Source organism: Panicum virgatum, chromosome 5K (assembly GCF_016808335.1).
Source record: "Panicum virgatum strain AP13 chromosome 5K, P.virgatum_v5, whole genome shotgun sequence".
NCBI lineage: Eukaryota > Viridiplantae > Streptophyta > Magnoliopsida > Poales > Poaceae > Panicum > Panicum virgatum.
The window spans coordinates 55,202,051-55,219,817 of record NC_053140.1 but is presented as its reverse complement, the minus strand read 5'-3'; the positions used below and the strand labels follow the sequence as shown (position 1 = coordinate 55,219,817).

At 47.5% G+C, this 17,767-nt stretch overlaps 1 protein-coding gene and 1 long non-coding RNA gene across 3 annotated transcripts; both read left to right on the top strand.

Annotated features, from left to right (window-relative positions):
- The first annotated feature begins 8,214 nt into the window (after nucleotides 1-8,214).
- On the top strand, nucleotides 8,215-11,318 carry LOC120708709. 2 transcript variants are annotated; one of them, XR_005689440.1, is made up of 4 exons: nucleotides 8,215-8,880; nucleotides 9,674-9,867; nucleotides 9,989-10,899; nucleotides 11,143-11,318. It is a non-coding gene; the product is annotated as an uncharacterized LOC120708709 (long non-coding RNA). The 2 variants fall into 2 exon arrangements; XR_005689439.1 differs by having other exon boundaries at nucleotides 9,989-11,224.
- Nucleotides 11,319-12,436: 1,118 nt separating this feature from the next.
- LOC120708708 (glycerol-3-phosphate 2-O-acyltransferase 6-like) lies at nucleotides 12,437-16,122 on the top strand. Its single transcript, XM_039994097.1, has 2 exons — nucleotides 12,437-13,423; nucleotides 14,991-16,122. Exons 1-2 carry the CDS (start codon nucleotides 12,485-12,487, stop codon nucleotides 15,870-15,872), a joined length of 1,821 nt encoding a protein of 606 aa, XP_039850031.1. The 5' UTR covers nucleotides 12,437-12,484; the 3' UTR covers nucleotides 15,873-16,122.
- The last annotated feature ends 1,645 nt before the right edge of the window (nucleotides 16,123-17,767 follow it).

The window sequence follows — 17,767 nt, the reverse complement described above, 5'->3', positions numbered from 1 at the left end:
CACCTGTATGAGTTTGATTAGCACTAATTTCCATTCCCTACTTGTTAGTGCTAGATCATGGGTGATGTTTTTATTTCTGCTAAACTGAACTTGCTAAGCTCTAGACATGATTTGATATACCCTGTTGAGCTAGATGCAGGTCTTGTTTATGGATGCACACGTGCTTGTGACTATATGTTGCTCATATCCTTGTATCCCTGAATGCTTTCACTTACACCTCCTGCATTGCATTCATTGCATATCATACCTTCAGGGGGAGTCTCAGTTTCAGGGGGAGTTTTAGGTCTGTTTAGCCTTGATGTGTGCATGTGCCAACAAGGGGGAGAAGTTTAGTGATCGAACAAGGGGGAGAATTGTTTGATTTTTGAGAGTTTCAAAAACTTGTGCACAGGGCTTTGAGAGTGCATACATGTGGTGAGAGTTGCACTGTTAAGGGGGAAATGCATTTCAGTGGGAGTTTCTGTTTTGTTTAGCTCCTGATTTTCTCTTTGCAAACGATCTTTGCTTGGTCAAGTGACTTGTTCTTGCCTCTTTCGAGCTTTTATCACTTGTTCGAGTTCTCCTTCTTTCCTGTTCTTCTAGGTTTTTGCTTCTCTCTTAGTTCGTTTTTGGTTCGATTGTGGTGTGTTGACAATGCACTCATCAAGGGGGAGATTGAGGAATGTGGAGTACTCACGCCTGGTTGTGATTAGTGAATTGTCAACCGTGCGGTGTGATCGTGTGCTTGGTCTTTGGTTGCAGGTACACAGGCGTCGAGCATCGACGGCGTCTAGGGCCTCGCTGCGGGCGAGGAGGTGACGGGTGTCGGACGGCGTCTAGGGCTGTCAGAAGGTCGAGGCGGGAACGGCGTCTAGGGCCACGGCGTGGAGGCGGGAATCTTCCCGTGCGTGGAGTTTTGGCGGTTTTCTAAAAACCGGCCACCTACCCGGGTTTTGCGGACCCTCCAAAACCGCAGACCGGATCTTCATCCCCACGGCGGCATCGCGGAGAAGACTTCGACTCGAAGAAAGAACCTTGGCCGTCGGATGAGTCCTTGTATCTTTTTCCAGTTTTGCCCCTACAGGCTTTCTAGTGTCTAGTTAAGTCTAGGGGTATTTTAGTCATTTAGTTCTAGAGTTAGTGGGCTTAAATATCTCTCACCCACTCTCTCCTCTCTCTCTCTCTTTTGCCTGGCGCCTAGAGTGCAGCCGCCTCCCTCTCCCGTGCGTTTCCTCCCCCTCCTCTGTTCTTCCTCCCTCTCTTCTCTAGGGTAGGATTTGAACCATGGATTATTGAGACCTTGTATTGAATTTGATTGGGAAAGGAGGCCCTATCCTCCTTGTGCCCTTCGGGGTTTCTCTAGCTGTTTTCCGCTGTCTCGTTGCCGTTCTTTCTCTGATCTATTCTCGTTTGTTCCTAGTGATTTGCTTTGGTGTTTAGCTCGTTCGTAGCTACATAAAGCATCCTTTAGAAGAGAGGGCTTGGGTTTGAGATCGGGATCTTGGCCGAACTTCTGTTTGCGAGAATTTTTAATAGGCTCCCATTCACCCCCCTTTGGTCGCCTTTTCGGTCCCTCATTAATTGCCTTACTTTGCTGAACAAAATATCGTAGCCTCTGTAATGTAATTCATCAGAAAACCATTGGAGCGCTAAAAGTGCGTCGACTTTGACATTGTTTAGGCACGCAAAGGTCGTCTGAATCTGAATGGCATCAGCTATTCAGCTGGATAACTCGACAGACGACAGAGACGCCGTTGATGAGCAATCGCCGATGATCCGACGCCACCCCTCAGTTATCTCCACACCGCCCCCAACGGTTTCCCTCTGTAACACCTCGGGGTGAAAAATTCAAAATCTGGAACCTCCGGGTTCAAAAACCGGAACTTCCGGTTTTACTCTGCTTCGTGGGCAGAGCACGAATCACAGTGCGCCGCACGTCGCCACGGCCGCCGGCCATCCTCGCGACACGGGCCGGCCATCGTCGGCTGCCGTGCCGCCCCCTCACACCTCTCCTCGCATTAAGGTTCGACCGGCCCTTTCCCCTCAAACCCAAACCCTAGCTCTTTCCCCGTTCCCCATTGCCGTCGCCGTCCGAGCTCCGCCCTCGCCATCGATTCGTCATCTCCGGTGAGCCGTGACTCGATTCCTCACATGGGGAGCATCTTCTCCTTCTCCTTGCTCGATTCCCCTCCTTACCCGGCCTCTTTATTCGCCGTGCAGGGCCGCCGGCGAGCGCCTTCGCCCGCCACCGCTCGTCGCCGTCGCGGCGTTCTCTCGTCGCCTCTCTTCGCCGTCCACTTGTGGGGTGAGCTTCGCCTCGCCCTAGAACACCCCGTGCGCGCCTCCTTCGGCCCGCTCCGGCCCTACTCTGCCGCCGGAACATGGTCGTGCCGCCGCTGCGCCATGGTCGCCGCGTCGAAAGTCGAGTCATGGACGGTCCGGCTCTTTGGAGCGGACTGTCCGCAAGTAACCCGCTGAAACCAGAATTGACGATTTTAGAAACCGGAACTTCCAGTTTTGGCCTGTCAAGTTTTGAAAACCGGAACATCCGGTTTTGAAACAAGAACTTCCGGTTTTGTCAAACCGGAATCTCCGGTTTTGTCAGAGTTGCATATCCAAAACGTTGTTTCATGTACATCTTTTCACGCATATCATTTCATGCAGTTTATTTTATGTATAAGCATAGCATCGCACTAATTCATGCATCGCATTCATGCATTATAGTGACCGAATCGTCGGAGAACGAACCCGTGGAGCCCACCGAGTCCGTCGAGCCTGAACCCGGAGTCCAGCTCGCGGTCGAGCCCGAAGCTAACCAAGGCAAGCAGCTAAGCATGATTCCTTGCTCCTATTTAATCTGAGTTAGATAGTTATCTCACCGGGTTATGTTGGGGTTATATGTATATTATGTATGTATTGCATTCTTGTACCTATTTGCGTGCATTATTCTTCCTTGATTTGTTATCCTCGTTCTTGGCACTAGTTAGTCAGTTAATCACTTAACCTGACTAGATGCTTAGCCCTGCTTAGAGTACTTCTTTTGCTCGCTAGACAGGAATAATTTGGAGGATCACATTTACCGGTTATCCTTGTTGCACTGGTTCGGCTTGGTGGTAAGAGTTTGGTAGTATCGAAATTCGAGCGGAATAGTAGGACCTAGAGAATGAAGTTACATGAGCATAGTCCGCTTGGATTGATTAAGGACCGAGTGGATGACGTTGATTTTGAGCACCTTTCAGTGCTACCACATATCCAATATAATGGTACGGATGAGCCAATTACCTTCTTTGACTTCATTGAGGCCCGGTCCCAGATATGTGGCCACGGGCTATGCAGGGAGGCTTAGTGGGTCACCGAGTGGAACTATGTAAAGGAAAAATTTAGAGATGTCCTCGGTGGAACTAAGTCTCCACGCGCAAGCTAGGCGTACCCTCAACGGTTGAGCCTTGTTGGGAACGGTTGACGTGAGTACCCCCTTGCCCGACGTGATCGGTTGGGTGAGTCGCATGGTCCTCGCGTCGTGTGGGTAAAGTAGTACACCCTTGCAAGGTTTGAATCAATTCGAATTGCCGCGCTCTCGGTTATGAGCACGCTCTTTATCCCATGAACTCCTCGTAGAGTTACGGTCATGTTGAAGTGGGTTTTAGTAACTCGGGAATCACTATGTTATTCTTAATATGTTCTACTAAAATTTAATAGGGGTTCGGTCAACATTAATTAATTGTACTAGGTGTTAGTTTAGAGAGCTCATGCTTATGCAATAATTACTTAACCTTAAAGTTTTTACTTGAGGCTTTGCGTGATCCTTGTTTATTTAATCGCGTAAGTCTTGCGAGTACCTTTGTACTCAGGGTGCTTCTAACCCTAGTTGCAGGTGAACCGGAAGTGGTGTTCGGCCACTTCTACCCCGCCGATACAGGTGCGGGGGAGGAGTAGGTCGTTGAGGCTGGGATGGTGTCCTTGAGCAAGACATCATCATCGTAGTAGGTTTTATCATAATCGAGCTTCGTGAGAGCATGTAAATATAATAATCTTTAAGTTTCTGTATAATATGGCTTCCGTGAGCCCAAGGCTTGTAATGGTGAATAGTTTGAACCTTCCTGTGCTAACCTGGTAATGTTAAGTTTTGGACTCAGGTAATGTAAAACTGCTCTTTGTGGTTCTTTGGCGATGTATTCGATTGTAAACGATATGTGTATATGCTGATTCTGGGCGTATGTTGGAACACATACCGGGACTACCGGATTTAATATTATTTTAGGCGAATGACGTGTAGGTTATTCATGTCTCTAGATGTAAGGTAACACGTGACACGTTCTCTGGCAGACATGTGTTAACTCTCATATGCAAGACAATGACTGGCGGTTCGTTTAAAATAATATTAAATTAAACAGTTCTCACACCCTCCGGCAGCCCGATCGTCACTCTCGCCGTGTGTGCCCGTGTCACCAATCCATCTCACACGTCCTGCTCTTATCCCCCGGCGCGGTTAACCCGTCGTCACCGGGCGTCCGTGAAGCTCCGATCACCGTACCTGTTCATATCTGCCACCTATCCTCACCCCAGGACTCAACGTGTAACTCATGTTAGGGTCTCCACTGTTCGCACACGGATACAACTGGCCTGTGATGTCTGCGGAAGCTTGGGTGTTTGCCATTCTTGGTCACGCCACGGGGGCGACTAGTGAGCCATCAATTCTAGAACCTTCCTTCCTTTCCGAAGAAACTGTTGTGCTACTTGGAAGATTTTCGCAACGGTTGTTTGGATGAAACCATCGCCAAAGTACCTCCACCATGCAAGGAAAAGGCACGTGCAAATTTTTCTTTGCACCATCCAATTTTTTTTAGTTTCCGGGAACATCTTGTTATATTATTTGTCTTTGCATGACTATAATATACTTTTCGCGATGTGCAAGGTAGGCAAATGAAAAAAAAGAAATGCAGAGAGTGCTGTCAACCTGAATTAACGAGTGCTGAGAGATAGGCATGTACATCTTACATACTAGAATTTATGCCAGCTGAGCAGTTCATACTCCAGACCCAAATATATTGAATTCTGACGACGTGGCTTCCTGAGCAAATATCCGCCACGCGAGCAAATTCAAACGAGAGATGCGTATTCGTGTCCAAGGAATATGACGAAAAATCACCCAGATCTTTGGAAAAGTCCATGGAAAATCTGATGAACGCTAGGCTGGATCCGGGCGAGGAAACGATTTGCTACTAGGGCTGGGCATTCGGTTAGTGCGGTTAAATCTGTTCGGTTAATTCGGTTTTGAAATATTTCGGTTATGACAAACTCTTAACCAAAATTGTACCTAGAAATCTTTTAACCGCGTAAATTCGGTTGCGGTTAAATCGGTTCGGTTTTGCGGTTAACCGTAATGTATACAATACATAAATAACAAGCAAATTAGAATGAAATTATGACATCAACTACAAGCTATTGGCCACTAAAATAAGCTTAGAAAGCTAGAAAAACAATTAATGTAGCCTCACTTAGATATCTTAATTATGAAAACCAAGAATTCTTGATATCTCACATGATTATACATATATTTAAGACATAAGATAAATACATATTACACTCAACTTGCTAAATCGGTTAATTCGGTTAAATCGGTTAGTGGCACATCAAAATCGAAATAATATGCGGTTAAAGAATATCTCAAAAAATTTAACCGCAAAATTAACTGTTAACCGAATTAACCGACTTTTGCGGTTAAATCGGTTCGGTTCGGTTCGGTTAATCGGTTTCGGTTATATTTTGCCCACCCCTATTTGCTACCGGGGAAGGTGATTCTCACCCCCAAGGATCTAAGATCGTGCGCGAGGCCTGAATCTGCGTGTGTGGATGAAAACGCGTTCAGATTCAGAGCTCTTGCGATGAAACTGCAGCCTGCAGGGAGTCTCTGCGGACTGCACGAGGGAGCAGCAGCAGAAACCAGAAATACCGGCGACCTGGGCGCACCAGATGGTTTGCTGTCCGATCGTCGCGGCGCGCAACTTGACGGGAACGGACGAATCGTCCGGACCCGGCAGACGGATGGGCCACGAAACCAGAAATACCGGCGACCTGGGCGCACCAGATGGTTTGCTGTCCGATCGTCGCGGCGCGCAACTTGACGGGAACGGACGAATCGTCCGGACCCGGCAGACGGATGGGCCACGCGTGGCCCACGCAACAACCTCCCTGGGCTGAATTCGATACGCGGGCCCAGGACGGCGCTGCCCCCGCGAGCGCTTTCTTCATTTTTATATTAAAAAAAACAAAATTTCAAAAATATATGCCGAATAGGGAAATTTTAAAAAATAGGAGACTGTCGCAGGGTGCCTGTCGCCCATCCAATAGGCAACAGGACCTAAATATAAAAAAAATTACATTTAGGTCCTGGCGCCTAGGGCGCATTAAACAGTGAAATTGTAAAATCTATATAAAATCGTAGAAAAATAAAAAAAATACAAACTCAACTGTTATGGATTCTATGAAACAAGATCTACAACTTTTGTTACATAAATTTTTTCATTTGATGAATGTATATTTCTCTATTTTAAATACCAGTTTAATGCACTTTTATTTAAATATCAAGATCCATCCTTTGGATGCATGTCATCTTTGGCCAGAGTGTTGCATATGGTGAGCATAGGCTTGTACAAAATTGGTAGGCCCATAAAACATTTCTAGAATAAGTTTTTAAATTAGATCTTGCAATATGTCTAGTTTAAATGAGTTATTTATCCATGCTGCTATACTGAGTATTAGAAGTCATAACTTTTACAGTACCATTATTTTATTTTCTAAGAGCTATAAAAAAGTTTGGTAAATTTTAGATAAGCACAACTAGACCAAATGAATTATTTCAGATTTTTCTAGGTACAAGAACTATTTTTCTTGATTTAGATACATTGATCAAATCAAAAACTTTATGTAACAAAAGTTGTAGATATTATTTCATAGAATCCAGAACAGTTAAGTTTGTATTTTTTCCAATTTTTCTACGATTTTATATCGATTTTACAAGTTCACTGTTTAATGCACTATGGACGACAGGACCTAAATGTATTTTTTTTTACATTTAGGTCTTGTCGCCCACTGGATGGGCGACAGTCACCTATTTTTGAAAATTTTCATATTCGACATATATTTTTGAAATTTTGTTTTTTTAAAATATAAAAATGAAAAACATGCCCCCCGCGACTCCCGGGAAGAAGAATGTGTGGTGCAGAATTGCAGATGGCCTTGGCGATCTGTGGTAGGCGCCACCTGCTGCTGTGGTGACGTCACGCCGCTTACATATCTCTTGTGAGCTGTGGCCTGTCTGTCCGGTTACCGACTGGTGCAATTCGGTGGTGGTCGCGGTTGTGGTTTCGGGTGTTGTTGCTGAAATTTCAGAGCTCGCCTTTCTCTCTCTCTCTCTCTGCCCTCGCACGTTTAGCCTGCTCATGACTTTCGGAGGCGGCGGGGTAATGGAGAGCAACTCGATGGTGCAGTGAATTTCTCACCGAGTAAGAATCAGTTGGTCGGCAAGCTACGCCTTTTCTTGTGTACGGCGCATGCAGCGTGCTGCACAGTAGTGATTTCAGCCGTACATATTAGCGGCGCGGGAGTGAACCTTCATCATTTGGGCAGTATAAAACGATGTGGGCTACGGAGAAGTATTGAATATCCCACCTAAACAAATGTGAGGAATCAAGATTTTAACCTTGGTCCATTAGCTCTTTTTCAATGACACTAGCTAGCTGCACCAAGACGGCTTCTCTCGTTACTCAAAAACCAGTAAAAGCAGGGGAATGTGCTTTTGAGTTTGTACTAGACAAAAGTTGACTTTGGACAGAAGTAGCTGTGGTTTTTAGACCTTTTAGTTGGACTTTTGACTTTTGCAAAAGCAAAAGTAGGTTGAAAGCTCAACCAAAAGCACCCTAAATCATAGGCGAGAAAAATTACTCCAATATCTCCGCGCCCCGGACCAACTAGAGACACGTCGATCCTAGAACTATTGTCTATATTGGGATATAAAGGATAGTGTAGGATTTTACTTCATTGTCTACTTTTTTTAGGGGAATTTCATTGTCTATTGTCTACTGTTGTAATTTGTAAACCACAAATAACCAAAGCAACATTTTTGGTTTTGAGTGGGCCGTAAGCCCGTAACATGACTACAAATCTAGCCCACACTCGTGACACGGTCCACATAATGGCCCAGTCCTCCACTGATGTCATTGCCAAGCCCAAGCCCATTTATTCGCGCAGGAGCAACCGGATCCCCAACCTCTCGATAAGCAGCGGGCGGCGGCGCTTTTCAGTGATCTCGCCGCCTCCGGCGACTATGGCCAACGCCCAACGCTAATCCCATCGAGTTGGCGAGGTAAAACCAATGTTGTATCTTCTCCTTCCCCTTCTCTAGCTATAACCGTTCGATTTACTGATTTAGATCCGCGGCGCCCGAATACCTGTGCCTCCGTTCAAAGTCGCCGATTTCTGCAGATAGGTGGATTTTTCTAACGAATTGTTTTTTGAAAGCTGCCAAGAGCACTGGCCCATCATATAAGCAGATGAGGCACCCGCGCCGGCCGGCGCTCGAACGCGGGTGGGCTGCCCGATCCCCAGCTCGGTCCTCAAATTCTAGCAAATTGTTTCAGGAGTGCCTCGAACGCGGGTGGGCTGCCCGACAGCCCGAGCCCGGAGCCCTAGCTCGGTCCTCAAATTCTCGCGAATTGTTTCAGGAATTCTTATGCTGTAGCTTGATGTAAATTCTGCAATGACTGATTGACCACTAGTGGTGCCAAAATTTTGAAGGGCAGGGAGAATTCTGAATGGTGATTCAGACCAGCCGGATGGCTGATCCCCATCCTGAAGTACTGAACTCCTGAAGGCACACGTCAAAGACCAAGCAAAATGCTAGTAAGTAGTTACACTACAGTGAAAATTTTGGAGAGCAGGGATTACTTGTTATGCATCCTATGCTAAATATAGGAGTTACTTGTAATACTTCACTTCACTAATTTCCTTTGCCCCAGTAGTGGTTGCATAGTTTAGTCATTCACATCGCCTGATTTTCCTGTTAGTTACACCAGCCTACTTGCTTGTGGCATGCTTTTACAACGTACTTGCACGAAAAGCTAGATCTGAATTCTCATGTCATTTTCTTAACCGTTTTTGTCTTCCCTTTCCTTATGGTGGCAGACAATAGCAGGATGCGTGCTTGTTTTTGGTCCATCATAATGTTTGTCAATGATATTGCTGTCGTCAGTTAAGAGGGAAGAGTTTCCCTGATACACGTTTGATGTTTTTAAGTACTACTAGTAAACATGATCGACACTTTCGAAAACACTAGCTCCCTAGTATGGTAGTGGTAGCCTGTGACCTGCCATGATGTTGTTCTTTTTTCAAAGTTTTTGTCGTCCGTGACCCCCTCAAAAAAAAAAAGATTGTGTCCATGCACCCGCTGGTTGCTTATTCTATGCAACATCTAACAATGAGGGGTACTACATGTCCACTGAAATTGTTAAATTGCATTGCTTTTGTTTTCTAGAATCTTATAGCTGAAGGCCTGTAATATCTGAAAGTCTGTTATGAAGAAGGTGTTGCGTTTACTATAATTTATTCCTGGTGCTTTATTGCATTAACTTTTGAACATTTGCAGTATTATTTTATAATAACTATTTTAATAGGAGAGTTTTGATATTTCTTGTAGAAAGATATCGAAGATCCCTAGCCGAACAAGTACCTCTCAAGTCACTGCCAGATAAATGGGAGCCTCCCTCTGGAGCTTGCCTCCACGGGGAGTACTCTTTAACTGTAATTAGTAAATTTTCGGTGGTGCGTGCATCAGTACAAATGGGACATTAACATGCACCTTCCAATCCTTGCAATCTGCCTACCTTTTAGGTATTGACTATTGTTAATAGCAGTTCAGGACCATGTAAATCCTGTTCTAGTTTGCCAGTCGCCCTCATGATTCTTCTTAAGAATCAAATCGATGTGGCTAAAGAAAATACTACATTTTCAGGTCCAAAGGCTAGAAAAAATGATGACAACCAGCTTATTCTGCCAGTTACTTCTTCCCCATCAGCTCCTGGAGCAGTGCTCACACAGGTTTGCATATGTTTCTTGTTTTTCTCCTTTTACTCCTGTTTACTACTAAATATATTTGTACGCCGTTGGACGTTGACAATTTTGAATAAAATTATGATAAAATGATTTTGGGTGAAATCTGACTGTTACCAGTTAGGAGCCCATCGTTTGGCTGGCTGGGTCAGTCCTTTGCACTTGTGTTGGCTACCATATATATTTCTGGTATGCATGCTCGGAAGTCTGGGGTCTAGTGACATGTCTTTAGGTGTAGGCTTGTTTTGTCGCCCTGATAGCATAGCCTAGACTTTGTGCTATTTGTATCGCCCAACAACTATGTCATGCTAACAGTGACATATAACGAGTCACCATTAATGAACTGCTTTGCCAGCATCATCGTGTACTAGTTTTCCTTATGTACCTGATTTAGTAGCTATAGCTAGTACTCTCTTTCCCAGTTTCTCCTTGTCAAAATTGGTAAAATCATGTAGAATTGGGACTTAACAGGGACACTTCAGAGTTTAGAGTATTGACCAAAGTAGCCTGTATGCATAATGGGTAGCATATGAGCAACAACAGAGATATATATTGTTCTGGAAGGACTAACAGAATGGTTAATCATTTCCTTCTGCATGAATTCACGGCACAAAGACTACGGAACATAAAGATGCCATAGAACATAAGAGGTAATGGTTAACATCATCGATGGCTCAGATCCACAATATGCAATCAATCAAGATCCTATCGAAAGTGATCACATGGTCGTGGTCATATTGACAATGAAGTCTCATCCAGATGGTTGTGATGGGAGGGTCCACAAGGCATTCTACTGTACTGGAGTTGCAGTTGGTGAGTCATTCGCCGATTATTCATTTATTATAGGTCGGCCATGAAAGAAAAGTAGTTATGGGGGTACAAAGTGAAAAGGGCTGATTTAGGCCTTAGGGGTGGTTTATTGGTATTTAGTTTTATATGCATTCTTAGTTTCAAGATAAAATGGTAATTCTAGGAAGGGAATATTTTGGCAATCACTAGGGTAATATACAAAGTCACCTACCGTTCTCTGTCATGTATTTTGCGAGATTCTTGCAGAACGTGCAGAAACATATTATTCAGCGTGAGTGGGTGAACGTTAACTTTTCTGGTGAAAAGGCTGAACCATTTGTTCTGGTCATGAAAATATCCTCTACACTAGAAGAATATCAAAACGACACTAGAAGAGATATGGATCGCCAGTGGAATAACAAATGTCTCGAACTTTGGATTAAGAGTTGGTGGAATGATTTTCTTCAGGCTACAACAGATGTGTCGTGAGTAACCCAAAACAAAGTTTATGAATATATATTTGCATGGTGCAGCCTGGTTCACCCTTGGGACCTTGGGATTGATTGACCTTTCTGGATAAGTTGCCGATTCCTGCAAAAAAATTCATAGGGTAACAGAGTCCCATTCTGTTCTTCGATGCTGGAACGAGAACCCTCTCCTCTGACGAACATGCTCGTGTGGCTCTTCGCCTACATGCTGCAACAGGCAACGGTATGGGCTGAACTCTGCACATACCCTAGTAAAAAAAACCTGCACATACCCCATCAATCTATCGTGCAGTTTTAATCCCCGCTGGCCTTGTGTCCAACAGGCAACGCAGTTGGGGCAGGATGGATGCATATCCTCTCTTCATACCAGTTCCGAGCCTTCTTATCAGCCGAGAAGATTTTGCTACATCCATCTCACCTGCAGCCTGCAGGACGTGCAGCAGGAAAGGTCTCCGCGCCGGCCGTGCACAGCATGGTTACGTCCACTCCATGTCCCCATCACGAATTTGTTTGCTCCGCAACAAGTAATCTTTGCGTAATCCGAAGGAAGGCGCGCGATCAATCACGCGCTGTGGCTGCAGTTAGTTGGCCATCGGCTTGCCTGTCGTGTGGTTTAGTTGTTGACTACTGGGGGGGCCTGAAGCTGATCCGGGGAGCGGCGGCGTCCCCAAATCAATGGGCTGCCGCTCCATAAACTTCCCAACCAACTATTCCGTCGCGATTAAAGCCCCGCTTGTACAGTCGCGCACGCCCCATGCCGCGCCGCTGCCTGCCTGCGATTACGTCTCTTGCGGGCTTGGGAAAACCACTAGCGTTTCGTCTCGGACAGCGTAAATGTGGATGGATCGGCGCACGGGAAAAGGGAATCGTGGCAGGGCACAGGGCAGGCCGGGACACGGTTGGCCGTCCCCGCTGGCGCCACTCCTCGCCGGCCTCATAAATTCAACGTGCCGGTGGGAAAATTTGGAGGAGATGGCGCACGGCGGCGTTTACCTTTTCTAGCTCAGCGTAGCGTAGTACAGGCAGCGTGCCACCACCACTGTCTCGGCGTGTGGTCGCGTGGACTAGCCAAGCAAGCGAGGCATCGGCCAGCAGCTAGCTAGCTAACCTCCTCGCGCACGATGCCCTCCTCCAGTAGAGTGGAGTGGAGTGGAGCACATCGCTCTCTGGAAGTAATGGCCACTCAAGTTAGCTGCGAGAGAAAGATGCTGGTGGCGCCTTGCAATTATACACCGTCTCGGCGTCGAGGCTGGCGCTCGATCGGCCCGGTCTGCACCCCGGCCTCCCCATCCACGGGTGGTATTGGTATCCTCGTGTATATTAACTCCGCCTCGCCACCGCAAGCTCCACTGCCAACTCGCAGTCTCGATCTCCTTCCTCCTCCCACTCTTCCTTCCTCCCCGGGGCTCTGCTGCCGGCGAGGTCGGGCGCTAGCTAGCAAGATGGTGGCGTCCCGCAGGTTCAAGCCCATCGAGGAGTGCTGCTCGGAGGGGCGGTCGGAGCAGACGGTGGCGGCCGACCTGGACGGCACGCTGCTCATCTCCCGGAGCGCCTTCCCCTACTACCTCCTCGTGGCGCTCGAGGCCGGCAGCGTCCTCCGCGCGGTGCTGCTGCTCCTCTCCGTGCCCTTCGTCTACGCCACCTACGTCTTCTTCTCCGAGTCGCTGGCCATCAGCACGCTCGTCTACATCTCCGTCGCGGGGCTCAAGGTGCGCAGCATCGAGATGGTGGCGCGCTCCGTGCTGCCCAGGTTCTACGCCGGCGACGTCCACCCGGAGAGCTGGCGGGTGTTCAGTTCCTTCGGCAAGCGCTACATCATCACGGCCAGCCCCCGGGTCATGGTCGAGCCCTTCGCCAGGGCGTTCCTCGGCGCCGACAAGGTCGTCGGGACGGAGCTGGAGGTCGGCAAGAACGGCAAGGCCACGGGCTTCATGGTCAAGCCCGGCGTACTCGTTGGGGACCACAAGAAGCAGGCCGTCGTCAGGGAGCTCGGCGACGCGGTGCCCGACGTCGGCATGGGGGACAGGGAGACCGACTTCGACTTCATGTCCATCTGCAAGGTTCGTGACGTACTCCCCACCATGCTTGCTCCCCACTCCCGTGCCTTGATTTACGCGCTAAATTCTCGTCATTTACCGATTCAACAGTGTGTGATCGACGCTGTTTTCTGATAATCTGATCTGGTGGACGAATTGGTACTCTTTAGTAGAACTCGAATCGGTATCTGATAATCTGAATATCTGATCTCGACGTCTCGTGGAGGAATTGGCATTCAGGAGCACCCGAACTACCCATTACAGACGGTTTAGGCTTGAGCCGACAACCTGCAACAGATGATGTACTAGTTGCAGGTTGGAATTAAGTGGAAATTAAAAGCACTCAGCCCTTTCGCAGTTTAGGTAGCAATCTCACTAAATGAACCTTGTTTGGTTGTTTTCTTCTCCTAGCCTGAAGGCCAACTAACCCAGATGTGCTGGCAAATTCGGTCTGTCCATAATCAGTAGAACACGTCCTAACGTCTAGAATCTCAGGGCGTGTTTATGATGCAAAGTTGACAGAAGTAGTGCATACGGAGTATCAACGAGTAGTCATCGTCACCTGCTGCTGAGCAGTGTGCTAATCTCTGTCCATTTGTTTTCTGATGAAATTAGATAGTTCAGTCCACAGTCCACGCCTTTACGACACATACATGCCGCTGAACACTGAACAGCTGCTGCTCCCGTGATCCCGTCCAAGCCGCTACAGTAACAGCGACCATCTAATGTCTCTGCGCAGTCGGTAACTCTGGTTGGTTGTCAGCTGCCACCGCGCAAAGCACCGTGCAGGTCTAGTTGATAGCGCGAGGGAACATGAACGGGATAGAGCCCAGCGTGGACGCCGGAGATCAGATCACCGGCGTCGCGGGCCCGGGCGGGATCACTCGTCGCTCCGGCCTCGTCGTCCGGGCTCCCTTTACGGCTGTTTGGTGGTGAATTCATGGCGCCCTGTCCCCGCCTCACCGGGCGCAATGAAGGAGCCCGGCCCGGGCCGGGTGGCGCGTGAGGCATGAAAGCTGGAGCTGAGGGCGCCAGATCTATCAGCAACGGAGTAAATGCGGTACGGGCACTGCTCGTCCTGCAACCGTCGTCCTGGCGCTGCCCTGTCAACCTGTTTCTCGATGCAGCGCTGCAGTGTGGAGTGGTAGATCTTGCACTCGGTTTCCGGTGCCGGTGCAGGCAGTGGCAGCAGGGCTAGGTAGTTTGCCCGGCCATCTTTGGCCTGCTACGCTATGGTATGGCTTCACGTGCACGTCTAGTTGCCCGTTCCCCATTTCGTTACACCTTTACACGGAATTAGTATTTGGTATAGTACTTCTACTTCAATCGTGTGTGGTGTTTCGTTACACCACCCCGTGCATGCATGTTCATCCAACGGCACTGCTCCATCGCTGTTAATTAGCGCTACAGCTTTGTGGTTGGTAATAATAATTTTACTATTGCTATGCACACAGTCGTCACATGGCAGAATTAATGAGGTTACTGATTGAGATCACTACTGTACCGAGTGCTGTACACTTGTTGGTAACTACTGTTCTGACGCACGCTGACACCACGCGTATGCTTTCATTGCTGGCCGTCGTCCGTGCAGGAGGCCTACCTGGTCACGTCGAGGAAGAAGTACAGCCCGGTGCCCCGGAACCAGCTGCTGAGCCCGCTGATCCTGCACGACGGCCGCCTCGTGCAGCGCCCGACGCCGCTCGTCGCGCTCGTCACCTTCCTGTGGATGCCCTTCGGCTTCGCGCTCGCGCTCATGCGCGTCTACGTCAACCTGCCCCTGCCCGAGCGCATCGTCTACTACACCTACAAGCTCATGGGCATCCGGCTCATCGTCAGGGGCACCCCGCCGCCGCCGCCCAAGAAGGGCCACCCGGGGGTGCTCTTCGTCTGCAACCACCGCACCGTGCTCGACCCCATCGAGGTCGCCGTCGCGCTCCGCCGCAAGGTCAGCTGCGTCACCTACAGCATCTCCAAGTTCTCCGAGCTCATCTCGCCCATCAAGGCCGTGGCCCTCTCGCGGGAGCGCGACAAGGACGCCGAGAACATCCGCCGCCTGCTGGAGGAGGGCGACCTCGTCATCTGCCCCGAGGGCACCACCTGCCGCGAGCCCTTCCTGCTGCGCTTCAGCGCGCTCTTCGCCGAGCTCACCGACCGCATCGTGCCCGTGGCCATCAACACCAAGGAGAGCATGTTCCACGGCTCCACCGTGCGCGGCTTCAAGCTCATGGACCCCTACTTCTTCTTCATGAACCCGCGGCCGACGTACGAGGTCACCTTCCTCAACCAGCTGCCCAAGGAGCTCACCTGCAGCGGCGGCAAGTCGCCCATCGAGGTCGCCAACTACATCCAGAAGACACTCAGCGGCCAGCTCGGCTTCGAGTGCACCACCATCACCCGCAAGGAGAAGTACGGCATACTCGCCGGCACCGACGGCCGTGTCCCATCCATGAACAAGGAGAAGGAGAAGAACTAGCGGCCAAACAGATCAAATCGGGGTAACAAAACAATCGGTACTCCGGACTCAGGCAGCCGATTAATTATTACTGCTGTTATTTGTTCCGATTAATTGTTGTTTGTCGAAAAGTTGGTCGATTACTCATTGTTTCAATTGACAATGTCATGTGGGCCGTGTATTAGTACAAGCTTGCATATCATATAAGTCTTCCCCCCTTTTTTGAATCGAAAAGGATGCGTAATTATATACTACAAGTGGATTCTTGATAGTTTAGTTTTGTCGTGGACTCAAGCATCTTCATTCGTTTACAATCATGGACTCAGCTAATGCAGCCGTGTCAGCACGCAGAGGCCACTGGAATCCTGGGTTTTGCCGATAATACACTCAAATTGACGAAGGAAGCCAAACAGCACACAAAGTATGTGTAACAGATCTACTATTTTGAGCAGAATTTGAGAAACTTTTGCAAATTTCACTGGTGTTTTAAGCAAAATCTGAACCCAGACTCTCCTATTAAAAATCAGCGCATAAGTTCAGCGATACGTCCTTGAATACTGCACAGCTGAAATGGGCCGCTATTTATGTACTGACACCCTGCTGATCAGTTCATACCTCCTATTTCAGAATGCTACTCCTGAACTCATATTGATAAATTGTGATTGTGTTGCAAAGAAGTCATGGGGGTAAAGTGTTGCATGTACGGAAAAATAGTGACATTTTTAGAACTCACAAGCAATTCCCTCAACAAAAAAAAGACTCACAAAACCAGCATGAATGAAGTAGTAAAAATAGTCATGGACGAAGTAGTTCCATGACTAGCTTGCCGCCTTGAATATGAAGTGTTGCTCCATGAAAACCAGCATAAATGATCATACTTGAGCAAGAGATGGCGTTCTAAAATAATAGCCCGTCTTTGCGTAGGGAATGTTTCTTATATGTCCATGACACTTGGTTAATTTGATACATTCTGCCATCAGCGTATCCCGCATCAGTAACCCTATTCATTATGGTTGTAGTTAGTTTTATTTTCTGAAAGTGTACTGGATAACTGCTATCGATCAAAGTTGGAAAAGTTAGCTTTGCACATGTAGCGACTTTCCTGTTAATCTCTTAGTGCTTTACCTCTGATCCAATCAAAAAAATGGTGTTGGAACCGCGTTGTGTTTTTCCTTGCTTAGTTGGAAACTTTCTATCTGAACATGGACTGAATATCTGATGACAGCTCAGTTTGAGACTCCGTGGTTCAGAATGGTGAGCTAAACAGGTCACCGCGCGACAGGGCAGTCCGTGGGCGCCGCCTCAACGTCTGTCGACTGTGCAGCCTGCCAGCCGAATCATCGCAGAAGAAAATTAATGCTAAAGTAAATTACTAGGCCGATTTGCTTTCTTTTTTATTGGGCTGCCGACCATCGCTCCCCACCGGTCCTACCCTTTCTTCTTGTTTTTCTCTTTTTCTTTCTATTTTTCCGAATCATGATACGAAACCAAAACACACAGCTAACTAAAAGCTCAGATCTCTCTTAAATGAATTAATACATGATAAAAAGTTATGACACCAAACCAAAATGTACAGTCTAATCAAATGAACAGCCTAAACAAATATTATTACTCTGGAATAAAAAATATAATTGAAACTAAAACTTTTTGTTGCATCGAAGACGAATTTTTTTCCCAATGGAACAAATTTTAGATTTTGTTATTTGAATTTGTTGCGAACAAATTATTTTATTGGAACAAATATTAGAATTTGTTCAATTGGATCCGATCGCACTATTGGAATAATTGGAACAAATTGTTCCACCTGAACAAATATTAAAATTTGTTCGTTGGATCCAATTTTACCATTGGGACCAAAACAATTATTCTATTGAAACAAAAATGTGACTGCTGATCTAAGAAAACACATGAAGTCA